We start from the raw sequence: 17,447 nt of genomic DNA on the forward strand, positions 1-17,447 counted from the left end.
TGTTTGATCCAAAGGCCGCAGAACTATGAAGAAGACAATATGGCAGTAAGGCAGCATAAGAAAAGACTTGAAGATTATATGAAAATAGAAGGAGGGAAAAGGATAGGTTAAAAGTTTTTACATAGAAATGTATTCTTGAGGAAAAGACATATATTAAATTATCTTTCAAAAGCAAAAAATGGAGGGGGAAAGCCATATACAGTGATAGAGAATGTTAATTAAACTACAATAGACATGATTAGGTAGAAATTCTTCCATTTAAGTCCTTTTTGCTGGTTTTAACTTTCAGCTTAAATGTCCTAAATTTTGGAATTCTTCAAAGATAATTCATACTGAAATTGTAATAACACATCCAAAGGAATTAGACCTTTATAAGAATGCACATTTTGGACCCTCACAAACAAGGGGAGAAAAACATATGTATATATGTATCATTTGCAAATAAGTTACTTATTTCCTTTGTTCTGAAATCACCTATCCTGGGAATAAATTTTCATTTAACTATTTATAATTGCCTACATTATATCATGCATTATGCTAGGGGCAGAGGAAGCCATAAAGATAACTACAACACAGCCCCTGCCCTGGTGGTGTTTCCAATCTATAATACCCCAGCATTCACAGGCACTACCACTCTCCAGAGATGGAGAGTGTGAACCCAGTGGGAGAATTCAGATTTGCAACCCTTATATATATATTATTAGACACGTCTCATCTTTACTCACCTTCCCTCCTAGGTATGATCTATGTCTAGGCTCCAGAGCAGCACAACCGTGTAATCACAGGTCTACACAAATACCCAGAGGAAACAAAAATGTACTCCATTCATGCTTCCAGCTAGCTGCCTCTCCCAGCAATAGTAATGCATAAATAGTCATGAACTTGAGGGTACTGCACTGTGATGCTGTGCTTGTTCTTACACTCCTCCCCTGGCTATTGCTATGCCATTTCCTCCATATAGCTCTCTCTGCAAGTCATCATGGATTGGGAAGTCTGGGGACTATGCTGTTGCTTTTTTTCTGTTCTTTCCCTGCTAAAGTTGTCTGTGGATAAAAGCTGCTAGGGCCATGTTTGACACTCAGTCACGTCTGTGCTCGTACTGCTCACCATAGCAAACACTTGCTACTCTGTGTGAACTCAATCTGGTAGGACATACAACACGTATATGAAAGCATTATAACTACACAATATCTATAATGCAGAATAGGGTGTGATGAGAACATAAGAGACATGTAAAATACCATGTTAGGGATGAAAACTTATATACACTCATGGCAATATTCACTGGGCCCACAGAGACACCACAGAACTGAGTTAAAAGTTCATTTCAGGCCTTAAGTTTATAATTTTCTTCTGTAAACTTCAACCTTAAGATTATATGAAGAGTTCTAGGTCAAAACTTTAGTTGAAGTATTTACTTTGGATGGATTAGGAGAGAAAGGTACATAGCAATACCCTCACAGTAATTTCTATGGGAGTGAAGCTACGGCGGATGAAAGCAGGACACAAGAAATTGACCAACATTCAAAGAAGAGCGCTTATGCATCTCTCTCTGTCATCTTATTCATCTGTTCATCTTTCATTTTCATTCTCTTTGATTGAGAGAACTCTGAGTCTAGAGCAGCTTAGAAGCTATAATGGAGAAAACTATCCTTGTCTTCCCATCCTTTGGCAGATAGGGAAGAAAACAGGTTTTAGGACTCAAAAATAAATTCAAGAATCAGGGAATAACAAATTAGAAATCCTGACTTTGCCATTTATTTCCTGTGAAACCTCACCTAAGTCACTTAATGGCAGTGTACCTATGTAGTTCTGAATTTAAAACAGAGAGGATGTTTTTCAATTACCTCAATGTTACTGTAAAAACAACAACAATAAAACAAAGATGGTAATATAGAGAACATTTTAAGTATTCAAACATGGCAATTCAAATTCCACTATCATGAGTATCATAACCCCTGAACAAGGGGCCCACTCCTTCCAAGAAATAGCTGTCGTCATAATTCAAATATAACAACAGAAAAAAATTCTCTTGACTTTCTCACCAATTGAATGACTTAATTAGTTATAATAAATATTAATTATCTCCATATAATGCTGGCTATGCATCTTTCCTGAACCTTTTTACTGACAATATATTAAATGTACTAATAGATAATGACCTTAGATCTGTATTAAAGACATATAAAATGAATAAAAGTCCTTACCTCTTGCTCCTCAAAAATTGGCTGATATTTCTCAAGTGATAATTTTTTAAGGATTCCAGTCAGCTCATCTTAAGGAGGGAAAGATTCAACATAATACCAATTTAGAATTTTGTAAAAGATATCACATTGTAAACAAATCTAGAAGCACCAGGATCAACCTTAACTCTGACCTGTTATTTTTAAAATACCAACTCTGAAAGCAAAAAGTTCTAAGAGTTTTCAATAATAGACTAACTTGTTTTTCTTCTAAGAGTAGGTTTTAATTATTATGCCTTACCCATTGATTGCTCTGAGCTAAAGAAAATATTGAAGACAATTTGGCCTCAGCATGAACAAACTGTATTCAGAGACATTACTCAAAGAATTCATATGAAAAGGCTATACCTTACAGTCAAACTACAGTATAGCTGACCATACTCGAGGATGATTTTTAGGAGGCCAGGGAATGGGAGGGAAGAATTGGTAAACATATTGTAGGAATGTTTGACTGTCATCAAGGATGCTACTAAGCATCAAAAAAAGTGAAGGAGGAAAAAAAGATTAAGATATTAGCCTCTAAAGTAGGAGTTCTTAACCTTTCTTGTATCATGGACCCCTCTGGCAGTCTGGTGAAGCCTATGGACCTTTTTTCAGAAAAATAGTTTATAATGTATACAATACAAACATAGGATTACAAAGGAAACCAATTACATTGAAATATAGTTACTGAAATATTAAAAACAAGCTCAAGGATCCTGGGTTAAGAACCCCTACTCTAAAGGCAGGGTAAAAAAAAGAGAGAGAGAGTGGAAGGAAATGGACCTTGTCCTGAGCATTATAATTCAGGAATGTTTTTCAGCTACTATTAAAAATTGGGATGAACTATAAAAAAACTGGGATGAATTGCAGGAGAAAGTGAACATTCCTTGTAGAAGTGATAGAGCTCCCACTGATTCTGGACCCTAAACTTATGGAACATAATGTTTTTAAAATTCCTAATTTCTTTAAAATGATTATGCCTAGGTACATATATTTCCCCTCCCCTGCACTCTGATGTGTTCAGCAATCACTTACCATCATCAGTAATAGTTCCACTGCTAGAACCACCACTTCCCTTAGACTGCCTATGAGATGAGGAAGAGGAAACAGAGGATTCTGCATTGTGCCCTTTGGGGGATGGGGATGGGGTAAGTGTTGGTGAGGTGCTTTTGGAGGTAGTTGAGGTTCCAGATAGAGGTCTTTTGCTTGTCTCCAATTTCTGATGCAAAAAAAAAAAATACAATTGGACAAAACAAAGGGCAATAAAAGAAATTAGAAATTACTAAAAAATACAGGGACATATCCACCAGGTACTGAATCTGACAATGCATTTTCTAACCAAGACTATGAAAGGTACTTTTAATCAAATGCAAAATTAAGAGTAGTAACTACTTAATAAAACTACTGGTAAATATATATATATATATATATGTATGTGTGTATGTATGTATATTATATACATGTATGTATGTATGTATAATAGCTACTGGGACAAGGAGGCAATGTGTTATAGTGGAAAGAACCCTGGACTTTAGCTAAGAAACCTTGGGTTCTACTCTGGTTTTGCCTCTATTTAGCCATGTGACCTTGGGTAAGTCACTTGCTATCTCTATAGCTTAATTTTCTTCCTTTGTGTTAAATGAAGGGGTAGAAAAATGATGATTTAAGGTCTGTTTGAATTACAAAACTCCTCTAAACTTACCTTCTACATATTTTCTATGTTATCTTCTATGTTCCTGTTTACATAGATTTTGCCACCCCATCATTAGAATATAAGCTCATTGAGGGCAGGAACTACTTTTATATTTTTTTTCTCTGAATTCCCAGCAACTAGAACCCCGTCTGGCACACAGTAAGTATTTAATAACTGCTAACAAGCTTGACTGATGATTTAGTCCAATACCACTTCTTGTTTTCTAATATTTGGCCCATGCTAGTTTTTAACCATTTCAAAAATAAGACTTTTATATGCCTTACTATTTAAGTTGATTGAATAGAAATTATGAAAATTTTCCAAATTTTAAGCTAGTGACTTTAAGAATTTCATTTTCCTCTCATTTCCTCTTCCCTTGCTGCTGAGATACTGTATCGTATGCCCCTTGGGACTCACATAATCCTTGTGTTTCTTATATGCACTTATCCTGCTTTGTTTTTATTATGATTTTTTAAAACATGGGTCACATACCTCCTATTAGACTGTATACTTAATGAGAGGCAGAGACTGTCTTATTTATTATCACCCAGCACCTAGGACCATGACCAGTATACTTACAGTGAGCACTCACAAGTTTTTGAATTGTAATTGAATTTGAAATGAAATTATTAATTTACTTTATACTTTAAGGAAAAACAATGTGTCTAAAATTACTATGGAACTATTTAAAAACTGTATTATTGTGTGCTCACTGTTGCTGTAAGATCACTTGCCCTCTGATAAATTTTCAGTAGGAGCATTTATTTACACTCCAGAAATTGGTAAATGTTATAAATCAGGGCTTGATTTATTGTTTTGGGGTTTTTTTTTGTTAGACTTAAGAAAGTAATGGAGAAAGTGTTAATGCTGCAGAGAGCCAGTTGTTAAACATTTACCAGCACACCTCTGCTCAACTGCCACCACTGACTGCTCTACTCCAGGCTGCTTAGGATGCTGGAGTAAGTCACAAAACTAAACTGTTGAAATTTATGATAGGTTACTTCAACTGGGCACGAACAGTTGCTTGACCATCTCTCCAGAATACTGCTTCCCTTCCTTATCCCCTACATTGACAATTTGAAATTTTTCTACTCCAAATCCCAAACCTCTTCCCGCCCCTCCCCCCAATTACCCTTCTTCACTCTTCAAAGGTTTCTCAGCATCATTTCTTCCTCCTTATCTCAGAGGAAGAGGTAGCCTTACTCCTCAGCTCTGTGCATAGGTCCTATCTTAACCAAGGCATATATTACAAATGGTATAAGCCCCATCTTTTAGATGAGGACATTGATGCTTAGAGGGGTTCAGGACCTTTCCCAGAGTCACACAGTTGCTAAGGATAAGAGGTATAAACTTGACTCCAAGTCTCCTACTGTATCCATTGTATCAAACTTCTGAAATTGCTCTCTTGGAACTGGGTCTACACGAGAAGGAGTTGTACCCTGTGGGGGTGTCTTTCCCTTTCTCCCTATAGAAACATGCAAAGAAAATCCATTTGTATAGATATTTATAATTTGAAGAGCACTTTTGTAGCTTGCTCAGTGTCCCATAGTAAATGACAGAGCTGGGCTGAGAACTCAGCTCTCCTGCTTCCTACTCCAGGGGTCTTTCCACTACATTTCCTTCCCAACAGACTAAGAGGAACCATCTCTATGTGAAGTATTTCCATTTAAAATCCCAGGTGAGGGCCCATGTATTGATATTTTATCTCCCTAAAATGTTTTTAAAAATAAAAATTTTCAACCAGAGATGTTGGCACCTTAAAGGAAGTTTAGCCCCCTCCCATTTTTTAAAAGTTCAGTTAAGGTTCCAGTGTTTCTTTTGATCAGGGATTTCAGTTATTACATATTAAGGAAATAGTTCCTTTTAATAATTTTCTCAAATTTGTATTTGGGTTAATTTAGGTTTCCTTAAAGCAGGGTACACCTGTGAAAAGATTATCCTACATAAATAACTGCTATATATTATCTAATAATATGTAAATATGCAACAGCCTCCATTATGACCCTGGAGTTTATACTATTTTATATCCCAGCAGAAATAACAGAGCAAAGAGAGAAAAAGAACTTCTAGGGCTGAAGTGATAGGAACAAGTTACTATAATGCAAAGAAGGTTTGTCATCTTTCTAATCAATAAAAAGGGCCCTATAGCAGTGACAACATCTACATAAAAAGCAGAGGGGTAAACAGCATGCGCTCATTGATGTTCCATTCCAACTTGAGCATGCATGGGCTGGGCCTGATTCTACATGGAACCAGGGGGAATAAATGGCCCTTCCACTGAGCAAAGATGGGATTTCATAAAATTATCTTGCCCAAAGTATTATACTAAAGGTATTCACTCAGACTTCAGAGGAATGCCCTGTTTGCATTAAGCATTCTACTCCCCCTGGTTCAACATAAATTCAGGTCCTGGGTTAGTACTGGTGATGTTAACAAGGGGAAGGCATAAGGTAACAAACACCTTTCCACTATGAATGTTTCCCGAAATTGGAGAACCCTGGACATCAGGTAGGGTGGACCCAGGAGCTGTACAGACTGGACTATACTGCTGGCTGGATTTCTGTTCAGATAATCCTGCGGCTTTTTTCCTTTGTGCTGCAATTTGGGACAAAACACTATCTATGCTGCCACCTAAGGAATTATAAAGAAATATATGAAATGGGTACATGTCAGTGGCAATAGCATATCATTTAATCTCCCCATCCTAATTCTGATTTTACATGATTATTATGGTATAAGGGAAGTGATAAAAATGGTACAACAAAGGGGACCCCACCCTTTCAAAATGTGCTCTTCCCAGCTACAAAGTGGTACAATCTTCTGGATAGCAATTTGGAATTATACAGTTAAATGGCTAAAATGTCCATACCCTTTGACCCATAATTCCATTACAAGACTTATACCATAAGGAGATCACTGACAAGAACAAAGGCTCCATATACACCAAAATATTGATGGCAGCACTTCCTGTAATAGCTATCAATTAGAAACAGTTCAATTGCCCTTCAGTAGTCATGCCCTTCCATTAGGACATGGTTAAATCAAGTGTGGCAGGTCATGGAATATTACTGTGCTGTGCTGTAAGAAACAATGAACATGATGAGTAGAGAGAAGCATGGAAAGACATATATGAACTGATGCAAAAGGAAGTAGGTAGAGCCAGGAAAACAATATGTACAATGACTGTAACAATATAGATGAAAAGAACAATCACCACAAAACAATTAAAACTGAATGTTGCAAAATTTATAAAGAAGTAGCTTGACCTCAGAGAAGAGATATGAGAAAATGATTCAATCCATTCCTTTGCAGAAGTGGGAGGTGCATGGGGATGGAATATTGTATATGATGTCAGATTTTCTTTAATATATTGATCAGTTTTGCTGAGGTTATTTTTTTCTCTTCACTTTTTTCTTTCCTTTTTTTTGGAGGGGGGAAGATAGGGCAATTGGGGTTAAGTGACTTGCCCAAGGTCACACAATTAGTTTTGTGTTGTGTCTGAGGCCAGATTTGAACTTGGATCCTCCTGACTCCAGGGCTGGTGCTCTATTCACTGTATCACCTAGCCACCCCCCTTCTTCACCTTTTTCTTAAAAAAAACAGTTCCTTATTATAAGGAATGGCTGTCTGGGAAAGGGGAGGAAATAGGATACAAAGTGAAAACTAGATGATATAAAACTAAAAGATAAAAATAAAAATCTAAGAAAAAAAAGACATGTGTTCCTCTCCTTAAATGATACTCCCTACCCTCCCTTAAAAAATAAAACCAGGACTGTCAGCTCTAAAATAGCAGAGTTCAGTATAGACCACAGGCAGAATGGTATTTGGAGTCATTGGGGAAAAAAACAACAACTAGCTTCTGTTCAACCAAAGGATAGCACCCACTTACTACTCTTATTTGTCAGACACTGGCATTAGAATATGAAGGAATTACTACCTAATAAGAATCATTTCAAAGAATTTCATTTTACATAGGATTTTTTGGTACCAATTGTGCCCTAAAACTTTTATAGAATCCCATGACACATATCAGGTTAATGCTAAGGACCACTAACCAAGCTAGATAAAAGGTGGCAGAAAGACCCAGATAATTATAATTACCTACAATCTTGAAACTTTCATAGCTGTCTCATTTTTTGAGAGAGTAGCAAAGACAAGACGAAGGAGGCCCCAGGCTCCCTTTTTAAATTGTTTTGCTTTAAGGGGGATTTTAAGTGTAATTCTGCCAAGTAAAGCCCAAATGGTTTGCCTTCAATATTTAAGAAAAAGAGAGGTAGCATGGTGTAAATAAGATAGAGGATCAGCCTTGGAGGGATGCAATCCTGGGGGTAAATCCTGCCTTTGATACATTCTGGCTGTACAATCATAGACAAGTTATTTAACATTAGGAGATGTTAAACCCAAACATAATCTACCACATAGAATATGATTCTAGGTTATTTCAAAGTCTTTAGGAAATATAGAGGAAACAGGCAAGGCAAGAGTTATGATGCGACTGGCATATGTAGTCCATAGTACTTCTCATGTTTATAGCTAAAAGGGCTTATCTAATGACTAAGAAGTGTTGTGTTTCTTTTAGAGAGAAAATGGCAAATTGCAATGGCTCCAGAGAAGGGGCAATGAGGATGGCAAAGGAATTCCAAACAACAAATCATGTCATATGAAAATTAATTGAAGAACCCTGGGATATTTAGCTTGGAGAAAAGAATACTGGTGGTGATGATAGGGTAAGAAGAGAAAGGTATGGATGCTGTTTACAAATCTCTGAAGGACTGTCACATAGGTGAGGGATAAAATTGTGGTTGTCTTCACAGGAAAGAGCTAGGAACACTGGGTGGAAGTTATAGGCAGGCAAATATTGCCTTAATATCAAAAAGAACTTACAACATTTAAATGGAATATATTTCCTTAAGTAGACATGATTTCTCCAGTACTGGAAATGTTCAAGAAAGAGATGGATAACCACTTGTAAGGGGTATTATAAATTCTATGTAGAGATAATCCCTGTATCAGATAAGAGAACAAATTATGGTTCATCTCTTAAGAGTCAATGTTTCTCAGTGCACGTGTTTTTAGACTCTGTTGATGTGCCAGTCAGTTTTGTTGACCTGCTCTTTTTCCAATTACTATTATTATTATTATTATTATTATTTTAAGCAATTGGGGTTAAGTAACTTGCTCAAGGTTACACGGCCAGTTATTTTGTGTGGGTGTTAAGTATCTGAGACCGGAACTGATCCCAGGTTCTCCCGACTCTGGGGCTGGAGCTCTTACTCACTGCGCCACCTAGCTGCCCTTCCAATTATTTTTTTTTCATTCTGTGTGAAAAGAGGATGGCTCTTTGGGTAGGGAAGAGAGGAGGGATACATTTGAAAATGAATGTGACATAAAAACAAACGGGACAAATACAAGAAATCTAAAGATTCTGTTTCTATAAAGTTTGAGTCACCATCCTGGTGTTTTTCATTTCTTATATAAATTTGAAAAAAATTAATCCATACCTGATCTGTTATGTAGTTCTCCACCATGTCTGTTAATTCCACCTATGCCACTGGACCCACCAGAAGAATGGGGTGATTGGTTGAAACTTCCTGAATTTGTAGGAGAAGCAGGGTTTCTTGTCACAGATGGAAATTTAACAGGCCTGACAGATGTCTGAAAGAGTAATATGTGTATTTTAGTATATTTATACTTAGTATATTCTTCTCACCCCCAAACCCACTTATACAAATGGAAATATAAAACTTCCAGACAAGGAAGGAAACAGTATTTATTAAGCATCTACTATGTGCCAGGCGCTCTATAAGCAACTTACAAATATTACCTCATTTGATTGCCACAACCACCTTGGGAGGAATGTGCTACTATTATCCCCATTTCATAGTTTAGGAAACTGAGGCAAACATTACTTCAGTTCATTTTTTTAAGGAGGAAGTTTGCATTAAACCTTTTTCCTTCAAGTATTTTAAGAGTCATAATAGAATCTGAATTATTATTTATCTCAATTGCCTGGAATAAGAGACTCACACTGAAATGCAGTTTCTTCACTACACTATCTAATTAGCTTTCAAAGAGTTTACTACAGAGGTACTGCTGAGATAATTTTTCTCTAATTGTCCCTTCATACAGCCTTTTAAAGGGAAAGGGGTGGGGGTGGGGGAACCTATAACTATTTAGTTGAAGTCATCCTGAATAATAATTAGGGCACCATGTCTCAAAAGCTTCCCCAACAGACTTGGCTTGCAGTATCCAAGGCAACTCTCTTAAGACTAAGTTGTAGAGAAGGGACTGGCCTGAATTGGCATAATCAGTTTCCTTACTCAGAAATTGTCCATTCCATTATAATCACAAGTTCAGTGGCTGTCCTTATTCCCATATCAAAAGCAGTAGAATGAATATAAACTCCTTGCGGACCCATGATATAGGAAGTGTTTAATAAATGTTCAATGAAATTAAATGAGAAAGACAGCACCCCCTCCCCAAAATGCCAATGCCTTCTTGATTTGTGCTATATCTCCAGCTGCTTATAAACCCTTTCTTCTGACACTCCAATAACCATAATTTAGATTCATATTGGGCTTTAAGATTTATGAAGTGCATTATATACAATATTTCATTTAAGATAAGAGAGTAATTCACAGATCATCACCAAAATGTGAAAGAAAGGTCTTCTAGTTGAGAGGAAACCCCACTTAAGGCAGAAATAGCTAAAGAATTCAGAACACAACCAGTAATCCCTGGAACTGAGCAAAAATTCTGAGTGTTCATCAGGATAAAGTATAGTGAAGGCAACAGAAGAAGCACAGGAGAAAGACTCATGTAATTTCCACTGGATGCCAGACTTGTAAGACCCCCCATGCCTACAGGCATAAGGGATTCATGGCTTAAGGAATGAAAGTTACCTCCAGAGCTCAAAGAGAGAACAATATTTTGAAGACATGAGCTATGAATGCCTAGAAAAAGTCACTGTTCAAATCTGTAACCTTGGTTACAGACCCAACATAGGAAAGGAGCCTAATCAGTTTGTACTGGGATGGGACTGCCCAAATATTAGCAATTCAATTCAATCCAACAAACATTTAGTAAAGCAACAAACATAAATTCTTTTAAGGGGTGGCTAGGTGGTGCAGTGGATAAAGCACTGGAATCAAGAGGACCTGAGTTCAAATCCAGCCTTAGACACTTAACATTTACTAGCTGTGTAACCTTGGACAAGTCACTTAACCCCAATTGTCCTGCCTCCCCCCTCCAAAAAAAAAAGATGATTTTTTTTCCTTTTTTTTTTTTGAGGGCAATTGAGGTTAAGTGACTTGCCCAAGGTTACACGGCTAGTTTTTGTGTTAAGTGTCTGAGGCCAAATTTGAACTCCAGTCCTCCTGACTCCAGGGACTGGTGCTTTATTCACTGCAGCTCCTAGCCACCCCAAAAGAAATGCTTTTGAATCACATTGAATTGAAGTAAACTGAAGGCCCAATGTTAGGAATACAAAGACAAATAAACAATACCCACTCTAAAGGAACTTATATTTTTCTGAAAGCAACAAAGACAGAGAAACAATTCAAGTACCATGGGCTATCCATTCACAGAGGGAAAGTGTCTCAATTCCTCCATGCATCTACTAGTTTTATAAATATAAATTCCATTCATTTGGGAAAAGGGAGGGAAAGCCCCATTCAAACTTTCCAAAATTCCTTTAAGTACAGAATGTTACAGAGCATTTTCTGATCACTTACTATGTGCCAGGCACTGTGTTAACAGCAAGGCATAGGAATACAAGAAAACAAGACAGTCCTTGGTCTGAAGGAGCTCACATCTGAATGGAATTCCAACACCTTTGGTAGAAAAAAAAACATTGGATCTGCTCCTCGTTCAGTCACTTGGTGGTTTTTTTGTTTGTTCTTTGGAGGGGAGAAGGCAAGGCAATTGGGGTTAAGTGACTTACCCAAGGTCACATAGATTGTTAAGTGTCTGGGGCCAAATTTGAACTCAGGTCCTCCTGACATTAGGGCCAGTGCTCTATTCACTGTGCCACTTAGGTACCCCAACTTGGTGGTTTTTAATAAGTTTTTTAACCTGTCTGGGTCTTATTTCCCAAGTGACTTGCCCATTACACAAGACTTAGTAGCAACTACTCTAAAGAAGTAGAGAGCATGGAATACAATATTATTAAAGGCAAAAGGTATAGGCTTGCAACCAATAATAATTTACCCAGAAAAATTAGATGTAATCCTACAGAGGAAAAAGAGAATTATGGCAAAATAGAAGACTTCTAGTCATTTCTAATGAAAAGAATGAAGCTTAGTAGATACTTTGAAATACAAACATGGAAGTAAAGAGAAACAGAAAAAGGCAAATTCAAGCTATTCATGACAAAAGACTTTATAAGAATGAAGTATTAGCATTCTAATGGGTGGTGGTGGTGGTGGTAATAAAACAAGCATCCCCTAAGGACTGTTATATCAGCAGGGAACATAGTAGGAGCCAAATAAGATGGAAGATCTGGGAGTAATTTTTCTTATATTTTGATGATCTTAAAAGAGGAAAGGAAAGGTAAAGAGTAGAGAATGGGAAGAATACACAAAGGAAGAAAAGTAGAAAACTAGAGAAGAAACTTATTATTTCATATAATCTGGTGCAAGTTGAAATGTGTACAAATGAGGAAGGGGTGAGGAGGAACAGGTATTACTTGAAAATATCTTTGAACTGATACAGAGTGGAGTAAGCAGAACAATTTATACTATAAAAACATTGTTAAAGGATGTATTGTTAAATGTTTAATAGTTAACTCTCCAGGAAAAAAATTTACACCATCACTCTAAGTCTAGACCAGGACTGCACAATGGGCCACTTGTGGTCTACCAAAGGATTTCAGGCAGTGTGGGAAAAATGTAGAGGGTGTTTTTCTCTCCATTTTTTGTGGGCCGCACAAAATCCTTTGGAGGACTGCAGTTTGTACAGCCTGGTCTAGACAAAATAAATCAAGCTCTAATTTGAAGCATTTGCAGATTTCCAAGGTGTAAATACTCACACTGAAAATTTAACCGTTGGCTCTCTCTAGTCAGTTTGAGCTGGCTCCAGATTTGGAAAGGCTTAAGAACTCTGATCAATGTAATAATCAACCATGATTCCAGAGGAGTAATGATTTAGATTGCTTCCCATCTCCTGACAGAAAGGTGATAGACTAAATATACAGAGTGAGACACATTTGTGGATGTGGCCAATATGTGAATGTGTTTTGCTTGACTATGCATATTTGTTACGTTGGTTTTTTTGTATGGGTCTTTGTTTTTCACAGGCCAGGAAGTAAGTGTTGGAGAGAGATGGGGCAGATGCTTATTAATTAAAAAAATTAAATCTGATTAAAAAAATAAATCAAGTGACATGGCCTATGGTCACACATCTACTAAGTGGTAGAGCTGTGACTCAAACCCAGGTCTTTGACTCAAATTCTAGTGGTGTCTTCTACGATACCACATTATAATCACAAGTAAGATTTGGCTGGAGAACTCTGTTACTTACAATGTCAGAGTTTCCACTGCCACCAGGATGGTATTTCACAGATCTTTGTGGCAACGTAGTCTTCATTTGTTCTGTATGACCGTCTCTATTCATCCGAGTCCGATCTGAGTTCCACAGCTCAAAATTTGAAGGTGGCAAGAAAGGAGGAATCACTGCTTTCAGCTTGTCATTTGGGAGTCTGGTAAAAGGAGCACCATTTCTTAACTGAAACAGAAAGCAAAACTGACTTTAGAAAAGCTGGTGACAGCTTCTTTGGTTCTAGAGTGGAAAGATGTGGATGTGGAAGCGGCTGATGGTGAGGGAAGTGGGGTTGAAAATATCGAAGTATCATAAAAGTACTTTGCACAGCAATCTCCTTGTGCCCTTATTGCAATTTACCTTTTGAAAGTATTCTATATGTAGCTGATATGATTTAGAGAATCCCAGAGAGTCAGTGAAAAAATTAATTAAAACAATTAAACTTCAATAAAGTAGAAAGATATAAAGTCACAAACCCCCAAAATGTGTAGATGTGTGTATGTCCCCTATTAGATTACAGAGGCAGCATAACACAGCGGATACAGCCTTAGACTTGAAGTCAAGAAGATCTGGGTTATTATAGAAATACTGCACATAGATAATCTATATCAAATTGCCTTAAGGATAGGGGAGAGGGGAAGGGAGGGAGAGAAATTGGAACTCAATTTAAAAAAAATGTATAAGTAATTGAGAAAATAAAATACAATTTAAATTAACTATAAAGAGAACCTGAATTTAAATCCTATCGCATTTACCATCTGTGTGTCCCTAGGCAACTCACCTGAACTCTTTCTTCCTCAATTTGTTCATCTTTAAAATAGGGGGTGGACTATCAGCTCTAAATCTATGATTCTGAGACTATGATTCTAAGTACCTTGAGGGCAATGACCATGTTGTTTTGTAGCCCCAGCACCTAGTGTGGTATCTTACCAAGTAGTTGGCATTTAATTTTTATATAGTAACAGCAATATTGTTTTAACAACTTTGATTGAATAAGTTATTTTGACTACTATAAATATGCAAATTAAATATAAAGGATATATGAAGAAAAATGCTATCTGTAGCCAGAGAATGAACTGTTAAATAGAAATATGTATAGAATGATTTTACACACAAATATACATGTATTTGTATGTATGTATATATACATATACACACATGTATTATATATACACCACACACAAACACACATACATATATATGTGTATATATGTATATACACACCTATTTGTGTCTAACAGTAGCCATCTATAAGGGAGCATCAGGAAGAAAAGAGATTTACATGATAATTTTGTTGTATGTTTGAAAGTAATAGAAAGTTGTGCTTAGTAGATTTGTGCAATCATATTTTTAATTGTACTGTTATTTAAGCGCTAGTTTTATTCCATGACTTAAAAATAAAATATATTAAAAAAAATTATCATGCATATACAGATTGTGCCGGCATTAAGCCCAATGGTAAGCTAAAACTCTGTGTAGTATACTGTTGCTGGAGCTCTTCAAAGCATCACTCCTTTCCAGTGCTTGCCCTGTCCCTCCACCATGTACTTGTACATGTCGTCCCCTCCCTGCCTCATACCTAGTAGAGATTTCCTCCCCTGCTTCTGCTTATTGACATCCTTCCTGTCCTTTAAAGCCTGGTCAAGGCAGGTGATACCTACCTCCATAAACCCTCACTAGCTACCGGGATATACCTCTCATCAGAAGTTGTCCCTCTTTTCTTGAGTCTCTCAGACCACTTTGTTTAACCTCTGCCATGTATTTATTATATAAAAATTAAGAGTTATGGTAGAAGCTGAGTTGTCACTCATGCCAACTTACTGAAATAGTATAATGAGTTGATGAAAATTTCACTGCACCCTAATTACCTCTTAAAGAGTTCACTGCCAAAGTATGGCTGAAATAATTTTCGCATTTAAGCTTGCTCATATTCTATATTGGTGGACATATCCCATCACCCCATAAGAATTCTCCTTAAGGAATTATGACTTTTTATCCTGTATTCCCAGAGCCTGGCACACATTTTCTATATTGTATTTGCATAGGAACTGGACCTGTGATTTAATTTATATAGGGAACTTTTGGGTGAGTAAACTCCCTCCACTAAAGCAGGTTGGTGCTTTCTCTGACACTCATAATCTTAGCGCTTTCTACTTCACTGAGACTTTAAGTGACTTGCCCAGGGCCAAACAGCCAGTTTGTAACAAAAGTGAAGCTTGAATACTGGTCTTTTAGATTGTGAAGCCCAATCTAGCCAATTCTCCACCCTGCCTCTTACCTTTTATATATAGTAGGTTCTTAATAAATGTGGAATTTATTGAATTGAAAATTAAAATGGTATTCTAACCTTTACTAAAACCTAAATCTAGGAATCTGAATAATCCACAAAACAGAACAACTTAAAAATATAAAATAGCCCAAAAATGTTGGAGGTAGAGGAGGAATCAGTAAGTCACATTCAAAGTAATAGCCTAATATTTAGCTTTTCTAAGGACAGCAAAATCTTTACTTCATTCATTACGTTTTCATTACATTCATCTCATTCCTATTTTAAATTGAGGAAATTATGGCCAATAAATGTAACAAGCAATAACTAAAAGAATGGAAAGATAAAGAGAGGAGAGAGAGAGGGCGACAACAGATACTTATGAAGTTTTTACTGTGTGCCAAGGGCTAGGAATACAAATACAAGCAAAAAGAAAGACAGTCCCCATTCTCCAGGAGTGATGCCATGGTCCTCTTTGAGAACAATGGACAAACAACAACAAGGTTCTAATGCAGAGGGCCTACCACCCCACCCCCTTTTTTAAAAAAATTGCTCAGTGCCCCCCTGGAAATCTACTTTCTTTGACCCTTTAATGTTTTTTAAAAATTTATATCATTTCAGAAAATATAATTTTTTTAAAATGATGCATCTTTGGGGCGGCCAGGTAGCACAGCAAGTAAGAGCACCGGCTCCAGTGTTGAGAAGACCTGGAGATCGAATCCCGGGCTCAGACACTTAGCACCCACCCAGAAACACCTGGCCGTGTAACCTTGAGCAAGTTACTTAACCCCAATTGCTTAGGGGCAGCCGAGTGGCTCAGCGAGTAAGAGTACCGGCTCCAGTGTTGGGATGACCTGGAGATCGAATCCCAGGCTCAGACACTCAGCACCACACCCAGAAATAACTGGTCGTGTAACCTTGAGCAAGTTACTTAACCCCGATTGCTCAAAAAAAAAAAAATTTAAAAAATGATGCATCTTAAATTTAATAATTTATTGTAAATTTGTGGGTTTTTTCCTTGCATTGACATTTCAATGACACAATATTGTGTCATATAACTGTATAGTATCGTATTGTAAACAAATCATTGCATGCACATATTCCTGCTGATCCATGCTGGACTTCTGACAATGCCCGACACACTCACCTGCCAACGCTTGTTTGTTAAGGCCTTTCAGTGAACTTGGCCACTGATCAGTTATAACTTACATTTTTGTATGTTTAGTTGGAAAACACTGTTATAATTACGACTTTAACTCTGTTCCACAACAGATGAAATATGTATGAACAGTTTTTCAAAATGTTCTATCTTCTCTTCTTTCCTGATGCTTCCACCACCCCCTTATTTTTATTTAAGCCCCCCAATTGTACCCAAGGCTACTACCAACCCCCCATAGTTCCAGTGCCCCCCAGGGGACAGTATCACCCACTTTGGGAACCTGTGTTTAATGAAACATAACACAAAAAGGAGATGAAAAGTGGTTTGGGGGAAGGAGGAAGGAGTAGTGGTGAGAGGCTCAAGGTACCCTGTAAGGGTATTATGTTCTAGTCCAAAGAGTCAGAAGCACAGCTGGGAGGGAAATGAAGGTTGGTCAGCCTGGGCCCCTCATTAAAGTGGAGGCCCCAGGAGTGGGGAAAGGGAGCTGTCATGGCAGAGTGATATTCAAGGGTGGGAAAGCAATTTAGGCAGATGGATGTTTCAGGGTAAGGAAGGCCCAGATGCTGA

At 37.3% G+C, this 17,447-nt stretch overlaps 1 protein-coding gene across 3 annotated transcripts in view; it reads right to left on the reverse strand.

Moving 5' to 3' along the window:
- ANKS6 (ankyrin repeat and sterile alpha motif domain containing 6) overlaps positions 1 to 17,447 on the reverse strand; it is a 79,005-nt gene that overhangs the window by 20,603 nt on the left and 40,955 nt on the right. For all 3 annotated transcript variants that reach the window (XM_069105679.1, XM_069105687.1, XM_069105682.1), the window contains 5 exons: positions 13,438 to 13,641; positions 9,420 to 9,573; positions 6,380 to 6,549; positions 3,261 to 3,444; positions 2,208 to 2,275 (listed from right to left, as the gene is read on the reverse strand). In XM_069105679.1, coding sequence (XP_068961780.1) covers positions 2,208 to 2,275; positions 3,261 to 3,444; positions 6,380 to 6,549; positions 9,420 to 9,573; positions 13,438 to 13,641 — 780 coding nt within the window. The remainder of the gene's footprint in view (positions 1 to 2,207; positions 2,276 to 3,260; positions 3,445 to 6,379; positions 6,550 to 9,419; positions 9,574 to 13,437; positions 13,642 to 17,447) is intronic.

Source organism: Petaurus breviceps, unplaced genomic scaffold, assembly GCF_028583685.1.
Source record: "Petaurus breviceps papuanus isolate PSGF00001 unplaced genomic scaffold, PetGlider_PUasm1.0 138, whole genome shotgun sequence".
NCBI classification, from domain to species: Eukaryota; Metazoa; Chordata; class Mammalia; order Diprotodontia; family Petauridae; genus Petaurus; species Petaurus breviceps.